This window comes from Sitophilus oryzae, unplaced genomic scaffold (assembly GCF_002938485.1).
Source record: "Sitophilus oryzae breed Bouriz unplaced genomic scaffold, Soryzae_2.0 scaffold_1234_pilon_pilon, whole genome shotgun sequence".
NCBI classification, from domain to species: Eukaryota; Metazoa; Arthropoda; class Insecta; order Coleoptera; family Curculionidae; genus Sitophilus; species Sitophilus oryzae.
In genome coordinates, this window is record NW_022145876.1 from 80,756 (window position 1) to 105,524 (window position 24,769).

Here is a 24,769-nt window from a genome sequence, read left to right on the forward strand (position 1 = left end):
CGCGGCGTATGAGAGGCGCCACTCTGTATATGTCTAATAAAAATTGGTGATGTGTTTTGATCACTATGTAATATATCGATGGTATAAGCTAAGGGCTGGAGGATTTTAAGGTACCCTGAAATATATTCGAGAAAAATTTCTTTCGTTTGTCTTTCGGGCTACATAACGGAGTCGGGGATTCACTTGAAAGACAACAGACTCACTACGCACGCGTAACACGACAAATAATCAAAACCGGTTTCGAAAAACTAACATTTTATTTACTAGTGGTATTGAGCTTTGTTTTTTCATTCTGCTGCTTGGCTGCGGCCTAACAGTTTAAACAGAAATGCTGCTGTTAAAAATTTATCATAATTTTGAATAATATTTTTTCATTTCCAAAAGTTATTAAGTCATTTCCAAAGAATTTTTGGAAATGACTTAAATCTTTTATAAACAGACTTAATTTTTTTATACAAAGAGGAAGTCTTGGCCGATCAATTATAACAAAAACTTAGAAGAAAATTCTTGGGAATAGAAAATAATCAAGTAAAAAAAAGGAAATAAAATTTCCGAAAGCTTGGTGTATGTAAAAATTGTTTAATTTTTGCCTTCAGACCGCTATCCCCAAGAATTTTCTTCTAAGTGTTTGTTAAATTTTGATTAGTTTAAGTCTTTTCTAAAAGGAATTAAATTCTTTTCTATTTCGGAATAAAGATTTAAATCACAAGTCATTTTGAAAAAGACTTAAATTTTAAGTCTTAAGTCAGCTTTAAAAAAACAACTTAAAACAAAGTGCCCTAAGTCATTAAAATGATTTAAATAAAAAAAGCTTAAGTTTTCTGTGAGCTTGCAGCTCTGCGTGTATTTCGATCATATAGTATATTGTTGTTTATAAACAGTAATTCCTCCTTTGAAATTTCTTTGTTCTTTACATTTAATTGAAAATTCCTCTTAAAATATATTAATAAAAACATTTACTTGATATATGTATAAAACATACTTACGGAAATTCCAGGAATGTGTCTTCTTAAAAGTTGAGTTACATTATTGGGGTCGCACTGGAATCGACTTGTCCATTTATAAGATGGTATCCAGCTCCGTATTTCTTTTCAAGAAGAAACTGGTACCACAACACTGCAGTTCCCCACCGGCCATGATAGCTATACGGTCACCTAGTAGGTCAGCCTCATCCATAAAATGCGTGGTTAGTAATAAGGTCCTGCTTAGAAAATACAAAAAAATAATTAAATTAAAATATAGGTAGGTACCATGCGATCGAGAAAAACGGCGCCACCGTCGCCTTTCGAATGGTAATTTTATTGGTAATAATTTTCATTAGGGGGTCATTTTTTTCTCTGAACACTTTAAACATAAATCGACTGTTATTCTTGAGATAACCGGATCTTATCCTGGCCTCTAACCAGTGTGAAAACGTAGAATATTTTAATAGGTTCTACACTCTTAATATTAAGTTTACAAGATACCGAAGCAGCTTAACAGCCGTTGCATAAACCCTCATCGCAACCTTATTAGAATATTTTGAATGGAAAAGCTGTAGTAATGGCCCTTTATGTCCCTTAAATGCTGTTAAAAAAGGTGAGTTTTGTAAATAATAACTGCTTATATATTTATAATTAATTTATTTTTGTTTCCTCTAAAATATTTTGATTAAAGAGAAAATATACAGGGTGGCGCACCCTCATTCGCCTCGGTTGATTATACGAAACGGAAAGATGTAGAAACAAAATATTTTATGGGCATATGTAGGGAGGTAATGTGGACAATTTAAAATTATTTTGAATGTACAGTGTGTTTCAGAACTAAGATCCATACCAAAGTTATATTTTTTCTTATGGAACACCCAGTATTTTATTTCATTTTTGGATTTTGGGCCCAAAAAAGGTATTATTTATTATAAGGCTTAAATATGTTTTTTAAAATCTTTGGTTTTTGAGATATTTAAATTTTCATGCCACAATAGAATAGATTATTAACACCCTGTACATTACTTTTCAGAATTAATTCTTGTGCTGAGTTTAAAGTAAATAATTACAGAAAATGTTATTCCTCCCTTAAATGTATACAGGGGTATCAAAATTGCTGGTTCATTTTAAATATTTATTTTTACGTAAAAACTCTGTTATTTCAAATGCAACACTATGTATTTTAATAAGTCGAAGCAGATTTAAATGCTCTTTCAAACTATATTAGGCTTTTCTATACCTATTTGGCTCCAGATTTTGAATAAAAAGCGATTTTTCAATAAAATTGTAATCAAGATGGCTAGTGTTGTCATGGCAAGTTTCTAGTGACAGTGAGTAGCTATTTACAAAATTGAAATTAGTTTATGGACTTATTTAAATTTATACCAGTTTACTTTTATTTAATTTACCTACAATAGTTTAATAAATAATATTTATTAAATATGTATTTATTATGTTTGTTTCCAACTGGACGAGAGAACCGTCCTAGAACGGTAATTTCCTATCAGTCAATTCATTTGTTAATCTTGACAAACGATCAAACTTTTCAAACAATAAAGTGGGCGACTACAAATTACCGTCCCAGGATCGGTTCTCGGTCCGGTTGGAACGAACCTATTAAAAAATGTCTATACCTATGTGGCGGATTCATCTATCCAAAAAAATCCTTATGGGTTTTTTTCGCCACTGCACTGCAAAGCAAAATCTACAAAATAAAATAGTTATTTTTTGTAAACACTTCTGCGTTAAACCTAAACGGACGCTGCTTGTCAGAAGTTGTGTTTACAGTAATAAAAATTTGCCTAACAAAGAAAAAAAAATTGCTTAACGTTTCGGAAAGTTTTCTCTTTCCGTCGTCGGAAGCAAAAAAATATAAAGAATCAGGAAAAAAAACTATTTAAAATATTTAAACTGAACTATTCGAGAACACTTTACTTTTTAAAACAGATACGTCTACAAGACATCGTTGACGTTCTGTTAAAATTAATTTAATTTAATTTCTTCTTTAATTTTCTATCAAGAAAAACGAATAAGTAGTTCTTTGAATTATTTTACGACTAGTTGTAGATATATGGATTTTCTATAAAAGAGCCAATACGGCAAATTCATTTTATTCACTTCCAACGACAGGTTCCTGCCTAATAGGTTTTTTATAAACCCACTACCAGCTCTGCGAAATAGGACAAGAAGTTTTTCAAAGAAACGCTTATCTGGAAGATTCCTATTTGGATATCTTTGAGCATAAGCCCTTGAGGCCAAGAAGCAATTTTCCTCACAAAATAATATCACTAGTAACATAGTTATTCGTTCCGCCAGCAGATACGGGTTTATTTTTCTTGATAAAGTAATGAACACTTACTTATTAAACTATTGTAGGTAAATTTAAGTAAACTGTTATAAATTACAAATAATAATGTCCATAAACTAATATCGACTTTGAAAATAGTTACTAACTGTCACTAGAAAATTGCCATGGCGACACCAGCCATCTTGATTGCAATTTTATTCAAAATCTGAGCTAGATAGGTATATGAAACCCTAATATAGTTTGAAAGAGCATTTAAATCTGCGTCGATTTATTTAAAAAAAATATAGGGTGTTGCCTTTGAAATAACGAAGTTTTTATATAAAATATATCCTTAAAATAGATCAGCAACTTTTGATAGCCCTGTATAAATTTAAGGAACCAATACCATTTTTCAGTAAAGTTTATTTCTCTACCTTTAAACTCAGCATAAGAATTAATTCTGAAAAGTAATGTACAGGGTGTTTTTTTTTCCACAATAAGGGGCCGTCCTCTGCCGGAAACACTGCGACCTGTGAGGTCTATTGTGTTTGTCCCCTTTCTATATCTGCACCCATTCTCCTATCCCTGTGCCCTGCACTAACTTATGCACGTCCTTGATAGGATGGGAGCATAGTTCCTCCGGTTCTAGCCTAGCTTTCCCAAATAAAAGTGTCGCTTGCGATCCAGAGCCTCGCAGTGACATATTATGTGCTCCGCTGTTTCAGGATCTTTATCGCAGAGTCTGCAGCTAAGACTTCCTTGATACAGATTGAGCTGAAATCAGGTAACACTTGACAGCCATGTCCTGTCAAAGAGGCCTGTTGTAATCCGCAATTTATTCCTGCTAAGCATTAGCAGTTCTTTTTTGCACGTTTTGGAGCTAGGTCCTTGGATAAAAGCCTTGCTGTGCCTGTGCCCCTGTCTGTTTCTCCAGTGGACATTCTGCTTTTCCCTGATCCAGAGTTTTAATGCACTACGGGCCATACATTTGGGTATTCCCAGTACTGGCTCTGGACCAAGATAAGATGTACAGGGTGTTAATAGTCTATTCTATTGTAGCATGCAAATTTAAATATCTTTAAATATCTCAAAAACTAAAGATTTTAAACATATTTAACCCTTATAATAAATGCTTTTTTTTGGGCCCAAGAATCCAAAAATGAAATAAAATACCGGGTGTTCCATAAAAAAAAATATAACTTTGGTATGGGTCTTAGTTCTGAAACACCCTGTGTATATTTCAAAATAATTTTAAATTGTGCACATTGTCTCCCCACATATACCCATAAAATATTTTGTTTCTACATCTTTCCGTTTTCGTATAATCAACCGAGGCGAATGAGGTGCATCACCCTGTATAAAAGTGGGCAAGTGCCGGTCAAGCTTAATCATGTTACTAAAAGTTTATTTGGTATGATCTATAGAACATTATGTTATCTGCGACGGTATACAGGGTGCTACAAATTCGGGGTACGAGCATTGGTATCTCAGAAACCGTAATAGACACAAAGATGGTTAAATTGGCGCAAAGTTGCGCTTTGGGATGGTCACCAAGATGCCATCAAAAAAGCTTTAAATATATCAAGGATCGCTGAGTTTTTTTGGAATAAACGGATTTTTTTGAAAATCAACTTTATTTTTTCCTGTCGTTAGTTTTTAGAAAATCAAAAAAACTAGTTGAACATTCTCATAGCCATTTTATTAGGATTATCTGACGGTATTTTTCGATTCTCAAATTAGTTGATAATTTGTGAGATACAGAGGCCAACTTAATTTTTTTAAATACGAACCTGCATTTTTTATTTCAGGTTTTGAAAGAACTCGGTCTCCTGAATAAAATGATATGCAACACTTCCTTGCAATATTTAAAACATTTTTGATGGCATCTTGGTGAACATCCCAAAGCGCAACTTTGTCCCAATTTAACCATCTTTGTATCTATTACGGTTTCTGAGATACCAATGCTCGTACCCCGAATTTGTAGCACCCTGTATATATTTTTAAAGAAGTGTGTATCACCACATTTTCAATTATGAAACTAATCTTTTAAGAAAATCTAGATACCCAACCCAACCCTTTATGCCCCTTAAGTGCGGTTAGCGAGGCGAGTTTTGTTGATGTAAATGATAACTGTTTATATATTTATAATTAATTTATTTTTGTTTCGTAAAATATTTTGATTAAAAGAAAACATCTAAAAATCTGCAACGCTGGCGCTGCAGCTGTGCCGGTCAAGGTTAATCACACGACTAAAAGTTTATTTGGTATGATCTATACCTGATTTTTGTTTGAGTAATAAGTCCCACAAAGCTCTTCTCGCTGAAGGATCCATTCCAGCTGTGGGTTCGTCCAGCATCACTACTTTGGAGTTACCGCATAGTGCAACACCGACACAAAGTTTTCGCTTCATGCCTCCAGATAACGTACTTGATTTCTTGTCTCTCTAAAATATTAATATCCAAGCTTAATAGATTTGTATTTTCTAAACATTGCTTAGATCTTAAGGCTGGTTCAGACGCAGCCAGCAGTTTAGTCAAGTGGTCGAGTAATTTAGTAACTTGACCTATGTAAACACATTTGTTTTAGTCGAGCTCACTGGCAGTCGAGTAGCACGGTCGAGTTTAGTAAATAGAACTCTATTCTATTTTCTTGGTCAAGTAGTAACTTCCACTACACAGAAACGCCAATACCGCGCCAACTAAACACGTCTGGATAGACCGGGAGAGTAGTGTAGTCGCTTCGTTTATAGTTGAAGGATCACTGAGATTTTGTTTGTGGTGAATATTTTATTCATAATTAATATGGCAAAATGGGGGGAAGATACTACTTTAAAATTCGTTTAAGAATATGTTAAAGCACTTAGCAAATGTTAAAGCACTTAGCTTGCCTGTGGGATGTTCGAAACGAATTGTACAAAAATAAACAAAAACGGCAAGCAGCATACTTAAAAATACAAGAAGCGATGGCAATAGAAGGTTTTCGCCAAAAACAAATTTTAGCAGCGACACTCGACTTGTACTAAATAACTCGTCTAAACAAATGGCTAAAATATATAGACGCTGTTTTTACTCGACTTGATTAAATAAACTCTACTAATTTACTTGACCCGTGTGAACAGAAAACACACTTGACTAAATTACTTTACTCTACTAAACTACTGGCTGCGTCTGAACCAGGCTTTAGCCAAAGACAATTTAACTTAAGCCGAAACAGTTTTTTCCTTTAAAATATTAATACATTTCACATATTATTAAAGTAACGGAAAGAACTAACAAATATACAAATTAAGGAAAAATATCCATTAATTGTTTCTAGGATTACTTAAGTTTATTTTTTGCATTTTACTGAAATTTGGTTTAATAGCATATTAGTTAGTCGTGTTCAGAAAGTATCTAGAAAAAAAAAAAAACGAAATACACACAACTGAAAAGTCTAGGGATATTACAGCCATTTTATCCAGCCATCGTCAGTATTTTACATTTGCATTTGATATAATAAAATTAAAATAAACAAATAGTTTCATAGGACGCATTGGAAATAAAAATGCGGGAAATTTACCGAATTTTTCTAAATCTTGATTTTATTGAACTTTTATTAAAAAAATAAAAAAAAAAAAAAAAAAAATTAAAAAAAGATAAAACCATTTTACTTAATAAAGGGTGTAGCCTCCTCTACTGCTCATTACAGCCCTACATCATCTCTCCATGCTCGTGATCAGGTTGTCGATCTTTTCTTGAGGGTACAGCCTGCCACGCTACATTCACGGCCCGAACCAGTTCCCTACGAGTTTCACGAGGTATACCCATTCTCAAAAATTCTTCTTTGGATCCCGTCCCATACGTGTTCGATGGGGTTGAGGCAGGAGATTGTGCCTGTCAGGGTAAGATGTTTAATCGATGAGCATTGATAAACTCACTTACCAATCTTGAGGCCGTGCATCATGCATGAGAAATGAAGTTTCCTCCCCCAAAATCATTGGTATAAAGGGAAAATATCGACGGGCTCAAGAATTAAATCACGATATGTGATTCCTGTTAGAAACCTTCCAAGAAAAACGAGATCGGTTTTTCGGCCTAACTGGACTCTCCCCCAGACCATAACTGTTCCACCTTTGGATAGTAAGTGCACTTCCTGGAACATGATCCAACCGGAATAAGATTTCCTGGTTCTCTCCATACCCTAAGCTTTCTAGAATCCGGATGAATTCCAAAGTGCGACTCATCCGTGAAGAGAACATTGGCCCATTGTTCATTCGACCACTGAACAAGATCTTGAGCCCACAAATAACGTACCTCTCGATTTCCTCCCGTTAAGGGTTGAGCTCTCCAGGGGCGTCTGCTTCTTAAGCTGACTTCTCTTAATCTATTGCGAACAGGACTAACGGTTACATAATGTGTTTCCTGGAGAATGGTCCTAAGCTCTGGTGCTGTAAGAGTCAGTCGGCGTCGAGCACGAATTGTAAAATGATCTTGGTTGAGGGGTGTAATGCGATGTCGCCCTGTGTCCCTTTCAGCAACATCACCAATTTCACGGTAGCGTGCACCACTTAATCGCGATATTACACTTGCGTTGTAATGTAATGCTCCTAGCTACGTGGATTTGGCGCATTCCAGCTTCGAGCATACCCATGGCCCTTAGCATTTCGTCTGTTAAGATGTCTACGTTCCATAATGTCGTTTAATGCTAAACAGTGTTATTTGAATGAATTCTGGCCAGCTATCATAAAAAACATAGCCAGTACAGCTTAAATTCGAACAATGATGCTAGGTGCTTTTATACATTTGACAAAAAAATGCACAAACACCCCTGCAACATCCCAAATTCAGAAATAACTAGTGTGACTACTTCGTTTCAATCGAAGTAGAAAGAATCGGCCTACAAATATGTGGTTGTTTATTCAAACATTTATTTCTAACTTTAATAAAATGATTTCCCTAGATTTTTCCGGTGTATATATAATAACACCTTGATATCCTGCATCTCCGAAACGAGGCATTTTAGGACATGAACTTATACGGACTTCTTTATTTATTGTAACTGTGTGCAGAATATGTTGCCAAAATTTCCCTATTATAATTCGGACCACCCCTCTGTATATAAAAAGAATACTTATATCCAATTGTATGTATAGTCTCTTCCATCGGGAGTGATCTCTGATAGTGACAGTTATGTCTGTCATTTTAATTCACAGGCTAAAAATTGTATTTTCTGTCACTCTTTTTGAATTTTGCTTTGTCTAATATGCTCCAACATAATCTTTTAGGATATGATACATAGTCATAACTTTATGTTTCAAAAAACGTAATGGCATTTCTCGTACAACATTTTAAGCAAAAACATAAAATCTATAAATGACACCAAAAAATAAATAAATAATAATGTTCTCTTTATATTTTTGTTTTGTCTAACAGAAAAATCTTATATATAGATATTAGATAATACTTACATATTATTTAATATCAAACATCTTTAACTAACAAAAATCAAAATAAAGCGCTATCCTATTAAAAATGAATTGGCAAGTGGTAATAGATGTAAATAAAGTGAGAATAAAACATAAATTAGTTGGGTGTTGTATAAACGAACTCCATAACCTATGTCCATAACTGATTGGGTTACTTGTAATATATTATACAGAAAAGTCCAAAGACTTCGAGACATAGGAAAATCAGAACACAAGGTGGTTACAAATTTTGACCAGTTTTCAAAAATGACAGTTTTGTTTAGACTGACGTTTAATTTCCCATTTTATTTAAACTTTGATGTCTGGAACTTATATTTCTATCTCTAGATTCTTTGGAACACATTTAAAAACATGTGTATCACGTTAATGAAAAAATTCAGATAATTAAGTAGATTTATCAGAACAAGTCGATTAAGGAAATAAAAACGGGATTCAGACAAGCTTCGAGAATAGACCGGTGCCTTCAAAAGTCTCCCCATTCAGGATAAAGAAAATTTTGAAAATATGACTGCGTTACTCCCCACATGCATAAGAAACCAACAATTGAAGATAATTCTCGTGAGGAAACAAAAGTCTTAATATAATGTGTAGTCGAGGGAAAACTAAATAGAAGCTGTGCACAAGTTGTTGAAGCAGTAAATCTGGCAATAAATAGTTAAAAAGGGTCCCAAAAACATTGTTATCGTTCAAGAAAAGCTTGAAAGGTTCAAGGAAATTTTCCCCTGACGATCAATTTCCGCTGCATGGAGTTTCCTTGTTAAGTGTAGCTGAATGATGGCAGTAAATCTTGGATTTAGAAATTTGAGAATTTAGTTTCACTGATGAGTCCTTTTCCTTATTAAATCGGCAAAACTCCACGCAAGTGCGATATTGGTGAAGAGAAAATTTGCACAGGTTTTATAATGTGCAAACCCAATATCCACAAAAACTAAAATGTTTGGGTTGGTAATATTGTAGGGAAACACGTTATTGGACCATTTTTATTGAGGGCAATTTAAATACTGGGGAATATTTGGATTTATTGCAACAGCAAATTTTACCGGCGATTCGACGATTATTTGGCGAGAAATTTGGTGATATTTGGTGGCAACAAGATGGATGTCCAGCACACAATGGTCGTATTGTGCAAGAATATTTAAACAATACTTCTTTGGCAATAGACTAATTAGTGGGTATGGAACCATCTTGTGACCACCAAGGTCACCTGACCTCACTCGGTGAATTCATTTTATGGGGGTACATAAAATTTAAAATTCACGGCCATGAAGAAATTCAAAACTTGGAGCACTTAAGGCAGAAAATATTTACGCCTTTGACAATTGTCACCCCTGATCGTTTGGGTTATTGTTTAATGCAAGAGGAAGGCACTTTTGAACAATTTTCGTAATTTTAAATTTCATTATCCTTTTTTTTCACTGTTTACCCATTACCCACCTTGACGAACATGGGAAAACAAAGGTCCTTTTCAGGACTACAAATATTTTGATTGAGAATTTGTTACTTTATTTTTGGATTAAAAAAACAAAAGTTGTTAATATAATACCAATTCAAAAGTGTTTTAGTAGTTATAATACACACTATGACATAACATGTTATCAGGGGAGTTCGAGAATTTACCTGGATCATGAACCCTCTTCTCAGTTAAAAATAACATTGAATTCATTAACAAAATTAAAGATATAACATTACATGAAGGTGAAATTTTGATCTCCTTTGATTTATCTTCGTTGTTCCCAACGGTTCCAATTCCACATACTTTAGGGTACTTGAAGGAATTACTGAACGCAAATGGTCCTGACAACAAAACTCAGGACTGTGAATATATTGAGCTTATAACGTTATGTATGAAACAAAATTGTTTCAATTTAATAACAACTTTTGAACAGTGGAAGGTACAAGCAATGGGTAATCCATTGTCTCCATTTTGGCTAATCTATTCATGAGCAGGTTTGAAGTGGAGGCTAAGAATCAGTTTGAATATTTTCCGCGTTATTTAGGCATGTGGATGATATTTTGCTGTTTCCTTTGGATAATACATTCAGACACATAGATACCTTATTCTAAGTTAGCCAACTGTCTAATAAATCTCACGTACGAAATTGAGAACAACGACAGATTACCATTTAGATGTATTAGTTATTAGAAATGCTAATAATTGTCTGGAATTTGATATCTATAGGAAAAATACGACCACAAGCAGATATATTCCTAATGAATCACATCATAGTGTTGAAACATAAAAATGGCTAGTTTAAAATTCTTAGTTCATAGATTACTTAGCTTCCCACCCCCTTCCAAAGGAAAGATATGAATTAGAAAGAGATTACATTGGGAATGTAGCTGAGTGTAATGGATATCCTCCTTCATTAGTTGATAAATTAATTAGAAAACGTGGTATAGGCTAATGATTTCGGGAAAATTGACATCTAAATATTTTCAGATATTTGATAGAGAGTTATCCCGTAGTTTAAAAAGAATTTTTAAGAATGTCAAATATAAACTTGTGGAAAAGTCGACAATAAATTACAACAATTATTAGGTAATCCAAAAGATAAAAAACCTCCACTGAAAAGGTCGGGCATTTATGAAATTTCTTGTAAAGATTGTAAAATCAGAAATATGTTGCGCAAACTAGAAGATCAATATTAACTAGATTTAAAAGAACATTTAGCTCAGATAAGCAAGATATGGTAGACCGATAAATCTTGCGTTGCCAAACATATTGTTGATAAAGAAACATTGTATAGATCTTAATAATTTAAAATTAATTAAACAAGTCTCAAATTACAGGCAAATTATTAGATGCACAAGGAAGCACTGGGAACTAATAAATGTAAAGATAGTATGAACAGAGACAACGGTCCAGTTCCTACAAGTTCTTTGTTCCTACACTACTCTAGTGGCGGAAATCTAACTATTACGCTCAGTGGGTTCTGACTCGGTTGGCTAGATTTTGCCACGCCCACTCGGTGCCCACTGGGAGAGTATATAAACGCTCAACTTGTAGATTGTGCTTTAGTTTATAATCATCTGCTGATTATGCTAACATGGTTAGCGAAACGCGCGTCCAGTGTAAAAGTAAAAGTGTTTTGGTGTATTGTGGTGATTTAGTGTTTTTATTTTGCCATAACATGTATTATTATTATAATGTACATTATTAATACTATTATTCATTTGAAATGCCATTAAGGCCCAATTGCAAATCATCGATTTAAATTCTTCTTAAGATAAGTAGAGCTTAGAATGAGCTGTAATTTATATTTACTCAATTTTCAATTCTTGAATGAGGGAATTTGACTGATACAATTTTGAATTTGAATTGTTTTAATGATACCAATAATTTTAGTTCAATTTCTTTAATAAAATTTATTTAATAATAATAGAAAACCAAGAGATTTGAAACCCCTTTAGCGATTTTATAACATTCTCAAATGAATTACAGGTGCCCTTTTTTCTATGAAACCATACAGCTTTGAGAGTCACTGCAGTTAACATAGCTATAAAAACTATTTTTAAGGTGTGAAATTGCGCCACACGCTAAAATTGACTTGATTTTTCCTATGTCTCAAGTGCTGTGGACCCTTCTGTATACTCATTTTCTCTGTGGTGGCTTTGGTGCATTTTGTTTATTTCAATAAATTCTGACCGCAGCGCTTCAACGGCAGAAACTGTGAAATTATCAGTATGTATTTCACGCTGCGCCGTCCCGGTTACAGTTCATGTTGATCGGATTAAAATAATATTGAAATCGTGGCATCTGTCATAATATTGAAGTATTTTAGTTTTTTGTTAGTGCAGTTATTGAGACTATAAAACCACAACACTCAGGTACGAGGTAGGTTTGTGTGATGTAACGGTAGTTTTGTAGTTTGTAGTTCTGGGTAGTAAAAATAAGGAAAAGAATTCCAACCAGGGAGTCGGCGTCGTGCCAGGTTGTGACAATTTCAAATGTTATTAAAATTGCCAAAAGCTAACTCGTAAAGGAGATCGTAATTAGGGCGCTGCTGGGTGCACAAATTCAACAACTCAATTTTCTCAGACTTAAACAATAACTCAATTTTCCTTTGTCACATCTTATAGCTTCATAGTTTCTCACACCATTTGATCAAGGTGCCAGAAATGAATTGAAGCAGTTCGACGAAACAAGTGAGTAAACAGTGCCTGCTCTATAATCAAAAAATTAAATAGATATATATTATGAGAGGATAAAACATATATCAAATATAATTTGCAATATTAATGGTGTAATTCTCTTTTTAATCGACTAATGATTAAACATTTTAAGGAACATCTCTAAAATTATAATTCATGTACCTTTAAAAATTCCTTCGTTATAGCCGAAATGGCCCCAATTATGACCCCACTCGCAAAACCGGTGATTAAACTATGCTCGCTACCGTAGTTGAACTCATCGAAAAAGTTTCTTTTAGCTGGAATAATAAATTATAATACAAGCTAGACCTCCTGAAGCTACTGTACAAATATTTCTACTTTTTATTTTAGAACACTTTAGAATAATTATATAATACATTTTTTTATTTAATTATTTTGATAAGTAAAATATTACGATTTAGTTGTTTACGATATTCCCAGATGGTGGCAGGTAACATCGGTGGAGAATGCACCAAGCCGAAAGAAAGTTTTTTTTAGTGCAAACGATCCCATGCTGTTGAAATAAGTATTTTTGAAACTCATTTCTAAGATTGGCAATAATCTCACTCTCACTGAAGTTCCTACCCAACGTTACTTCAAATTTGTACATTACTTCGTATAAAAATCAATTGTAAAATAAATAAATAATATAAAATAACTACAAAAAAACGGAAAATAAGTGTCGAGTTTAGTCAAATTAAAGTGACAGTGTCTTTTTAATAACGAATATAAAGGTAGTATTTGACCAATAGTTCCTAGTTTTTAATTCAACATTTTTTACACTTCTTAAAAAATATTAATGTACCTTTGGTTGTAACTCGAGCAACTCCACGTACTTATTGATTTCCTCATCAATTTCACTGCCCGACATACCCTTCAACCTGCTGAAAAAATACAGGTGCTCCGCCACTGTGAGCTCGTCAAAAATGATATTGTGCTGAGGACACAGCCCCAAACTATTCCTCACTCCATCTATATCGGTTCTTACGTCGTACCCGTTGATCACAGCGGTACCACCGCTCGGCGGGAACATCCCCGTTAACATGGACATTGTGGTCGTTTTTCCTGCGCCGTTGTGGCCCAAGAGAACGGTGATTTGGTCTTGGTACATGTTGAGCGACAGGTTTCGAACGGCGGCCTTTTTTCCGAACACCTTCCTCAGATTGTTAATTTGGATACCGACGCGTAGGTTTTTCGGTTCGCCTTCGAAAAATTCGCTGTCTTGCTCCGAACTGCCGAGATCTCGACGGCTAAAAGAAATTAAATCTAGTTTTAGTGATGTGTCGGTATTTGTGTAACGCGATTTTGGAGTTGGTATTTTTCATACGTTTTCGTGTCAGCTCCACAACGAAGTCCAGGTCCCTGTTACTGAAGAAATGACGGATCATAATAACGTGACAAAGCTACAAAATTATTTATAACCTTGCAAATAAAATATAGGGTTGTTCACCACATACGACACGGAGTAGTGTAGCTAAACGAATAAACTTTGCTAAATTGTGCTCTGGGTCTGCTAAAGGACCATTAGAGTTACAATTTAAAAAATATTTTACAAGATACAGAGCGGTAAAAATATTTTACAAGATACAGACCAAACAAATAAAAAATATTAAAGTTGTATTTTGAATAGAACACCCTGTATATTATTACATTTTAGTTTCTAGCTGATTAAAATGAACGTAACTTGATTAAGGTTTATCACACTTATCACTCGCTCTTGGAGTTAGCTCGAACCGCAGTAACAGCATAGGTCAAAAGTTTAGCTCCAGCCGTCGCGCTCCTATGGTTGCGATTTCGTCGGTCGCGAACAGTAGTAACTGGTACGTAGCGTCGCGCGATCTCTGTCGCTTTGTCTGTCGCGAAGAGAGGTAACTGGTAACGACCCATACCATTAAATTAGTTATTAGTGATGTGTCGGTATTTTAGTAAAGCGATTTTGGAACGGTATTTTCCTGTAACGTCGTACACGGTAAAAATCCCATAAGCCATTTGGACAAAACTAGATTTTTTCGTATGCTTATCCACACATTGTTTTTCTCATTACACAGTATAATGTAATAATTTATTATAAATTTTTCCATTCAACTAGAGTAGTGCAAACGTTACCGAAAATTGACGCAGTTCGCACCATGCCCTAGACACTCAATGGTAATTTTATAGAACTACAAATTTAGTTTCTTCCACATGACATCATGGCGCAAAATCATCAAAATTGTAGGTTTCTAATTTATATTACGAAGATGACATGACAGTCTCTATGTTAACTATTGTCTATGGTCTGCTATGCTAGTCTGAAGTTGGATAAAATGTTGGGTGGACCACAAATGCTTATTTTTAAATCACATTTTAAATAATTATTAATTCAGATTTTTTTATATTTTTTTGCCATTTGAGGGATTTGAGGGATTTGTGTTTATAGTTTGTGTTTCTTATTAGTCTGTGGGGTCTCAGGTAGAACAGGTCCCAAAATGGAATTGTGGTTTTTTTAATTTTTAATGTGGGTCCCATAGTTAATGGAATGGTTTAAAAGAAAAAAAAATTGTTGGATGAACCAATTTTTTCATGAAAAAATAATTGAAAATCTGTAAATTTTCACTACATTTCAATGCGAAACCTCCCTATTATAACCTTCATAAAGACAGTAAAATAAAAGGTTATGCACAGTGTTGCCATACTCACCCTGTGTAAATCGACGAAACGCCCCACTCTTATATTCATTTTTTTACATTTAGTACGCACACTAAGAACACGAAAAATTAAAAATATAATAAACGAGGAAAAACAAAAACACTATAAAAATAAAATTGACAATAAAAATTATTTTTTTTTTTTTTTTTTTTTTTTTTTGTTTAAAAATATATTTTTCAGTTCAGTAAGATTCCGAAATCGATGTGATCTGCGTAATTCCAAACACTCCTCTACCTCAACCTAACCTAACCAATGCATTAACACCCCCAAATAACCAGGCTAACCAATGCATTAACACCCTCCAAATAACCAGGACTAACCAATGCATTACCACCCTCCAAATAACCAGAATATCTAACCTAACTTAACCAATGCATTAACATCCCCAAACAAGGCTAACCAATGCATTAACACCTCTCCAAATCACTAGGCTAACCAATGCATTAACACCCCTCCAAATAATCAGGCTAACCAATGCATTACCACCCTCCAAATAACCAGCCTATCTAACTTAACCTAACCAATGCATTAACACCCCTAAATAACCAGGCTAACCAATGAACTAACACCCTCCAAATAACCATGCTAACCAATGCATTACCACCTCCAAATAACCAGGCTAACCAATGCATTAACACTCTCCAAATAACAGGGCTAAACTGGGAACCCCCAAATAACAGGGCTAACCAATGCATTACCACCCTCCAAATAACTAGGGCTAACCATTGCATTAACTCCAGCAACCAGGCTATCCAATGCATTACCACCTTCCAAATAACCACGCTAACCTAATTGAGCCTAATGACAAAACTTCATTGATTACAAGTGTCTGTAAAAATGCATATATTAAAAACTTATATTTTCGTAGAACCTGAAAAATCCGCAAATTTTATTTCAGAAATTGCCAAAATAATCCACACTAACGAATAAGCTACTAGACAGTTCAAATTTTGTTGCACTAAAGTGATAAATTACCGTTTTAAGTCCCACCACAACAACTTTATTTCAGAAGAAAATCATATAAAGTAATTCTTATGATCGATTAACCGTCAATCGAAAAAAGTAATAAAATTGCTAGCTTGAGCTGATGTAAATAAATATATTTTCCTTAATTTTTATGCTTAGAAAGAAGATTCGTTACATTTTCGTGCTTAAATTAGATCATTCCACGTCTATATAAGGTAATAAAGTACTACATGGATGTTTCTACTGGAACTGTGTAAAAATTCTAACATATTTTCTGTCCGTCGCCTGTACCTAAAATACGTTTTTTTTTTTTTTTTTTCTTATAAAAAACATTCATCCAACAATTTTTTTTTTTTTTAAATTATTTATTCTTATTAACTAATGATTATACTAAAAAGTGTTAAATGCGTGGGGACCTATTGTGCACCAGAGCCAGTCTGTGCATTCCTTTGGTTCATTCTGGTATTTACAGTCGATCATGATTTTCGTGTTAGATACTAAACTTTTTTATTAAAGTCATTTTGACATTTTAGAAATAATAATTTATAAACCAAATAAAAAAACAGTTTAATAATAAATAAGTAAAGTACATAGTTGGTAATATATAGTATTTCTTTTAGTAACAGTTAATTGGTATTCAATATTTTACTATATTAGTAATTTAGTTTGTTAAAATCAAAAAAAAAATAGGCGCTATGTGATCTATTATTGGTGTTTAAATGTATGTATTTATAATTTTAATTTTGTTATGTTACACTTCTAATAATCTAATAAAACATAAAATGGCGGTAAAAGTCTATATTTACTATTTTATATTTTACAAGGAATAATTTTACTCTTGAATAACGTTACCGTCTTAATTAGCGTTAATAAGTAACGGAACGTTAAAATTATGACATGCCAAAACTCTCCAATAGTTTCTTCCTGGATCAAATTAGGTAGCTCTTAAATGACGGACCCATTTGTTTTATATCAGTGTCCAATCTATCTCTAGTAATGTGACATTGGTCTATGGTTCGCACCTTTCGTGGAGAGCAAAAGAGTCATTTACATCCAGCACAGCAATTTGAATTTTTGCTACCGTCATCATTATATGAAAAAGCTTGTAATAAACTTAGAAATTCATAATTTAGAATATCTGTTTTCTTTAAATCTTTAAAAGAACTTTGATATTATGTGAACTGGTATAGAACCAGTGCGACGGTTACGGTTGCGACTCGCTGCAAATAAAGGGCCATTTCAAGAAAGGGCAGATTTGGGAAAGCTGATTTTTTATACCTGTATCAACATACATTAGTAATTTTAATTTTAATAAATTAAAAGCGGAACTCAAATCTTTGTTGGCGAGATATAAAGCATATAAAAAAAAATCAATGGTATTATAGGATGTATTGCAGGAAATTATTATTAGGGATTTAAAATGGAAGTAGTTTAGATATGACCGTTTGAGTCTCAGCCTGAATTAATTCATTTATTACAGGATTATTATTAATTTAATTTATTTCACTTTAAATGGTTTTGAGCCACTTCTGGCTCCAATTCAACTGTGAAATCGACACCAAAGAGAATTAAAAATGTTTACTATGCTCAAAACTGATAACCAAAGAGATAGTTTTATTTATTTTGTCAAATTACATAGAAACCAACGCCAACCCAGTACAATATTTTTCTACCTGCAAAACATCTCAGCCAATAATTTCTATAATATTTCTCAAATTCTTTTCATTTTTATCTTTATAAAAATAACTATTATCTACATTCAGAAATAAGATTCACTTGATATTATTTAATTGTACCATACGTCGGGACGTGGCATTGTCCATAATAATAATTAATTTCAAACTGTGGCTGTGCTTGGTGTAAATGTAACCCTTATGCGCTCCACGTTTGTTAAGGCTAACGCCCTATAAATATCGTAAAATTAGGGTCCACAGATTTTATAAGAATGACAGTGCGGGATTGTTACGAAAAAAAATTGTAATTTGATTTTACTGCTTAATATAGCATTTTGTCGTGTGTGCGTCGTGTCGCGCTCCATAATGAATCAGGAAACTGTTACTGAAGAACGACGATCATAATAACGGCAAAACTATAAATTATTTATAACCACAAATAAATTCATCATAATAGCTCTAGGAGTTTCGAACCGCAGTAACCGCATAGGGCCGTATTTCGCTCCAGCCGTGGCGCTCCCAGGGTCGCGATTTCGTCGATCGCCAACAGTAGTAACTGGAACTGGTAAGTACGTAGTGTCGCGCGATCTCGACCGCTTTGTCTGTCGCGAAGAGATGTAACTGGTAACGAGTCCCATACCGCGACGTGCCTGCCCTGGTGCCAATGGTCGCGTTGACCGTTGGAGTGCTCCTCTAGGGTGGAGTTTTCGTCGGTCGCGGACAGTAGTAACTGGAACTGGTAAATACGTAACGTCGCGCTTTCATTGATCGTTGGCGTTGATGCTCCCGTTGCATTCGTTACTTTATTTTTGAGATCGCGATTTAGGTAGGTCTAGGTACAAGGCATTTTTGATTGATAATAAATACATGTTAGGTACATTAGATAGTTACAAATAAACATTTTTACAAAAATAAGAAAAAACAAAGAAGAAATATGACCGAAAAAAAGATAGTAGATAGTAGATAAAAACATACAAGCAGATAAAGAAATTTAGTATATGGCGTAGGTATCTCAAATAATGATTCAAATTATGTTATCTTTCTATTGTTTGCTAAATCTATTTCTAAAGCAAAATTAGATTTTACAAAAAAGATAAAAATAATATAGCCCATTCTTACACAAATTTTAATTTAAATTGGCAACGGTTATAACGCATCGAAGAAGTAAATCTAAATATTTCATTGTGTGTTACATGTAAACTTCTGAGTAAAAGCCATTCTTTAAACTCGAGTGCTTTAGTTCGGAAGAAGTAGGTAGGTACAGTGACAGCAGCGACACTTTGGAAGCTGGATCCTCGGTTACAAAATCGCGGTATTTCTCTGGAACGGTCGCTATTGTAACGCTACTAATGCGGAACCGGCATTCCCTTGACTATGAGACTACTGCTTGCGCTACGGCCGGCCACCTGCTATAGAATAAGTACACATTTTCGTAAAATTTCTGAGAATTTTTTTCGTTTCAACTGACACAATACGGTCACTGAGTAGTTAAAATTTAACTAATTTGACAGCTATATTGGTATACAGCTAAGTAAAATCAGGCATGCCATAGCGGCATAATTCTATTTTGCACGACAGTATAATGACATGACGGTATTTTTACCTTCCCGTATGATATCTACTATACATTCTTAATTTACACAAACAGGTCGAATATATTGACTTTTCCAAGTGTACCTACCAACATGATTCTTCCCACACCAGTAAGACGATGTGAATGGAAAATACCAAGGCTGGGGTATGCCATAATCTCCAGGAAAGATAGCTTCTACATACAAAGCTACTAGAAGGTAAATTATTGAGTCTATTACCAGCATCACCATTAGATGTCCTAAAGTAAGAGTATCGTCAGGAGTATTAGGGCTCCATATATTGTCCCACTGTACACCTAGAATCATTAATTAAAGTAAGTTTTAAGCTTGATTTAAAGCATTTAAAAGTTCTTTTTTACCGTCTCCTGTGCCTTCAAACATCAGCATCAGTTGGAATCCAAAGGCCATAGCCGTGTTAGAACCCAACGAGGTAGCTAGTTTTGTACCTAATGGTAGGTACTCGTAATTCTTTGTAAAATAAGAAGGTGCATAGACAAAACCAGGCTAACCCACGGCAATAGTTGCGGCAATTTGCTATAAAAAATAATGATGGGAATAATATTAAATGTTGCCTTATACAGGGCGTTTCGAAAAACATGTGTCATCTCTCGTGGGGAGATTCCTCACGTAAAAATAAATTATTTTTATGTCAACATAGGTCCGTTTCTGCTTTGTTTTCGTAGCTACAGGCTGTTAAAATCTTAATATTTTTTCAATATAGAATATATAAAAAAGTGGCGGCATATTTACTATAGAGACGTGCATATGTGGTCACTGGAATATTTTTCTAAAAAAAAACATGTACGCGACTGAGTTTTTTTTCTTGTTAGCAAAATAGTGTGAGGAATTTAATGCCGATTAAGTTGTATTTTGATATTTGTCGATTTCGGCCTCCTTATTGAGATAAACGCGATTTTATTAATTTACCTTGATTTCCAAGGTCTAATAGCAACCTTTAAAAAAAATAATATCATTAACTTGCGAAAGTTTTTTAATAAGTACTCATTGATTCATAAAAATATGAAAAAAAAGTTTCTATAAACATGGGTATGGAAATGCATAGTTTTGAAAAAAAAAAAAAAAAATAAACTTTTAAAATTAAGTTTTTGGATTTAACTTAAATACCATTGACTTCTTATTTGGAATTGCTGTAGGTTGGACTAGTAGTAATAATACTAATAGTAATAATATTTAATAATAAATTAGATATTTATTCATTTTTTTATTTTTATTAATTGTGATTAATAAAATGGTTTTATCTCATCAAAGAGGCCGAATTCGACAAAATATCAAAGAGATAACTTTTAACTGGCATTAAACGACCTACACAATTTTATATATAAAAAAAAGTCAGTGGCAAAACGTGCGCCACTGACTTTTCATCTAGTGATAACCATATGCACGTCCCTGATAATGTATCGACACTTTTTAGCATTAAAATATATAACACTTATAGTAACTTTTTACCCTCAAAATTCATTCGAATCACTAAAGTACTTAGAATAAGGAGTATAATAAGTCGAAAGATTATTAAGACTTTAACACCCTGTACCTACGAAACAAAAACAGAATCAGACATGTTGATATGAAAAAGAATCCCTGACACAACGTGAAATCTCCTCTGAGATATATAGCGCATACTGAAACACCCTGTACATGGTTCATTATGGTAATATTTTGGACACAAAATCTATACCGGGTGCATCGTCGGGCGCAGGACATAGGAAATCCCATGTAAATTTAAATGGGGTCAATTATTGGCTTCCTAATTATTTTAGAATAATTCTATTTAGGTTTATTGAAGAGCACTAAAACCCACATTCAAAGAACAACTTTAGATATTTTGATTAGCCCGTTTACAAGTTATCGCCGATTTATTTTAAAATATTTCTCCTTCCTCATGGCCCTGTATTTACTTATGAGCACCAGTCAAGGTAAAAGATAACTGGCAAATTAAGTTGTCATTTCAGAAATTTATCTATTTAGTACTTTACTATTGTTATTAAAACTCATACCTACATCAAAGAAAATATTAGCCATGAATTACACTACCGAAGAAAATGTATTGATGATTAAATGGTAATATCAAGGAAATAGTTATCCAAAGGTGTCGAACATGTTGCTGCTCTGTATCGGAATAGACCGATACCTGGAAAATATACAATCGCAAGGAATATCCAGAGAGTTGAGACCAAAGGTACCCAATAAATAACTGCAAATGTGAAGCAAGACAGGAACAAAGAGAAAATGCAAGAAATGATACCGACTTAAGGAAGTTTATTGTGCGTTGAAGAGAACGATGGAAAGATCAGCACAAAGGAAACTTGAGGATGAAATAGGAGAATAGATCACACTACAACGTTTCGAATTTTGAAACGACATAAATACTATTCTATAAATATGAAAGCACCAAGAGTTACGAGATGGGGACGAAATACGGCGCAAGGCGTTTTGTTTTGATATGATGGAAAGAGCATACACGGATATGGAATTTTTAAAAAACATATGTTTCACTGATGAATGCACGTTTACCTTACCAAATGAACCCGATGTTCAAAATTATCGATATTGGAACAAAGAAAACCAACACAGGTTTGTCGAAACAAGGACGCAATATCCATAGAAAGTAAATGTTTGGGCAGAGATATTCGGACACAATATTATCGGGCCATTATTTCTTACGCGAAATTTAAATGCAGAATATTATTTAGAACTACTCGAAAATCATATTTTACCTGCTTTACATGATGCCGCTAGGGAAAATCAGGAAGTTTGGTACCAAATGGATGGCTGCCTGGCACATATAGTACCCTGGCTGTTCTTGAATATTTATACAATAGTTTTAACGGAAACGTTATTGGCCCTAAATCATACAGTAGAATTGGCCAGCAAGGTCTCTGATATTTCGCCAAATGATTTCTTTCTCTGGAGCCATTTAAAAATAATAGGATATACAAGGATAAAAATACCAAAATCTAGACGAGTTAAAAATGCTATTTCTGCCAGATGCAATAGATTTCAGTTTACCAACTAACGCATGTAAGAAGAGGAATTTTATGATCGCCTGGGTTTTTGTCTAGCAGTCGATGAAGGAATATTTGAACATCTTAAATCCTAAAGTTCTGACAATTTAATAGTACCTAAATTAGTAAGTTATTGAATATTGTAATAAAACTATAATTAACCTTGTAATTGATTACTTTATTTGCTTTCATTCATATTAATTTGTATTTATAAATAGATCTTTAAGATTTCCGATGTAGGAATGATTTTTCAATAATAATAAAGAAGCACAAATAGGTAAATTTCTGAAATGACAACTTCATTTGACAGTTATCTCTTACCTTGACTGGTGCTCATAAGTAAATATAGGGCCATAAAGAAAGGAGAAATATTTAAAAGAAATCGGCGATAACTCGTTAACGAGCTAATCAAAAATATCCAAAGTTATTCTTTTGAATGTGGGATTTAGTGCTCTTCCAATAAACCTAAATAGATTATTCTCTAAATAATTAGGGAAGTCAATAATTGACCCCATTAAAATTTACATAAGTTTTCCTATGTCCCGTCCGACGATAAACACCCGGTATATAATACATAGTAATAAAAAAGTACATGTTTTCTGAAAAAAAGAGTGTAGAATGCACGATGAGACAATTTTCTTTTATTTGTACAGAAATTGCCTAAAATTTACTCTTAAAAATAAATAAATAAGCAATAAACTTGTATACAGTATGTACCCGTTTTGTTTTAACGAGTGAAAACACTTTTTCAATATTAACATTTGAAGTAAATGCATTCTTTATAAAAAAAAGTTTGCTTCCTCTATAATGGTTAATCCCGTTTATACTTTTCCAAATTTTCATACCATTTTAGAGAAAAATAAGAGATTCAAATTTATCGTTTCAGTTGTGTGTGATATATCCAAAAAATTACAGTAAAGAGATTATTATCATAATACCTACAAACCTTTAGAAAAGAATACGCTTATGGCAAAGCAGAAAGTAATAGTGGCGCATATGTAACAAAATAGGAACAGCAATATGACAAACGGATTAGCGTAGGTGAAAACCGTAAACTCCGTATTGGTATACCATCTGACTTTCAGCAGGACCACCATTAAAATGATCGAGACTAGGAGGTAGCTTAAACTTTTCAGGAACCAGGCAGTCCAATGTAGCCAGTTGGGTAGGCCCATAATTTTCATTGCCTCCTGTAATGTAAAGAACGAAAACATATTTATTTAGATTAGATGTTAGTGTTTACTATACGCATAAAACCCAAGTAGCATTTTCACGACTTGCGACCACATGTTTACTAAACACAACGTTGGATTAGTTACAAAATTTAGTTAGCTCCGTACCTTGGGTATTAAAATAAATGTAAAAACAAAGTAAAAGCTTCTGCGACGTCGAATAAACGTTGTCATGTAACCTTTTTTGCTTAAGTGATCTTTAGGTGATTCGGACAACGTAGTTACAATGTTGGGCAATAAAGAGTTTTCCGACATCACTTTCAGGACCTATTCCAACGTTATGCAAACGTCGTCTGTTTTACTAATTCACGTTGTTTAGATTTCCTTATTCTTACGTTGGTAGGACGTCGAGCCACTACCTTTTTTCAACTGTATTGAACCATAACCTTAAATCTTAAATTTTCACTTCATTGTTCTGTTCAGTCAGACAGTTCAGTGCTGTTTTTGTTTTTATAAAAAATACTTAATTAAAGTGGGACATAAGAAAGGTACATATAAAACTAAATTTAAATGTACATCGACATATTACCGATACTTTATCCACTCCCTCGTTTATTTAGAATATAGAGGGCGGCACAAGCTAGACTCTAGGATGACTAAATTAGGGAATCTTGCGACTAGTAAACTACCTAGTTGTTAAGGCTGAACTGCGACTTTATTAGTCCAGTATGCGACTACTCGAACTACTCCATCTTAATCTCCAAAACAACAAACTGACAGCCGCCAT

General features: G+C 33.7%; 1 protein-coding gene across 1 annotated transcript in view; it reads right to left on the bottom strand.

Annotated features, from left to right (window-relative positions):
• Positions 1 to 24,769, bottom strand: part of LOC115874166 (phospholipid-transporting ATPase ABCA1-like) — a 63,472-nt gene that overhangs the window by 30,441 nt on the left and 8,262 nt on the right. The window contains 9 exon segments of the mRNA XM_030889268.1: positions 987 to 1,040; positions 1,043 to 1,092; positions 1,095 to 1,205; positions 5,530 to 5,695; positions 13,674 to 14,118; positions 19,873 to 20,083; positions 20,147 to 20,255; positions 20,297 to 20,321; positions 23,753 to 24,000. Coding sequence (XP_030745128.1) covers positions 987 to 1,040; positions 1,043 to 1,092; positions 1,095 to 1,205; positions 5,530 to 5,695; positions 13,674 to 14,118; positions 19,873 to 20,083; positions 20,147 to 20,255; positions 20,297 to 20,321; positions 23,753 to 24,000 — 1,419 coding nt within the window.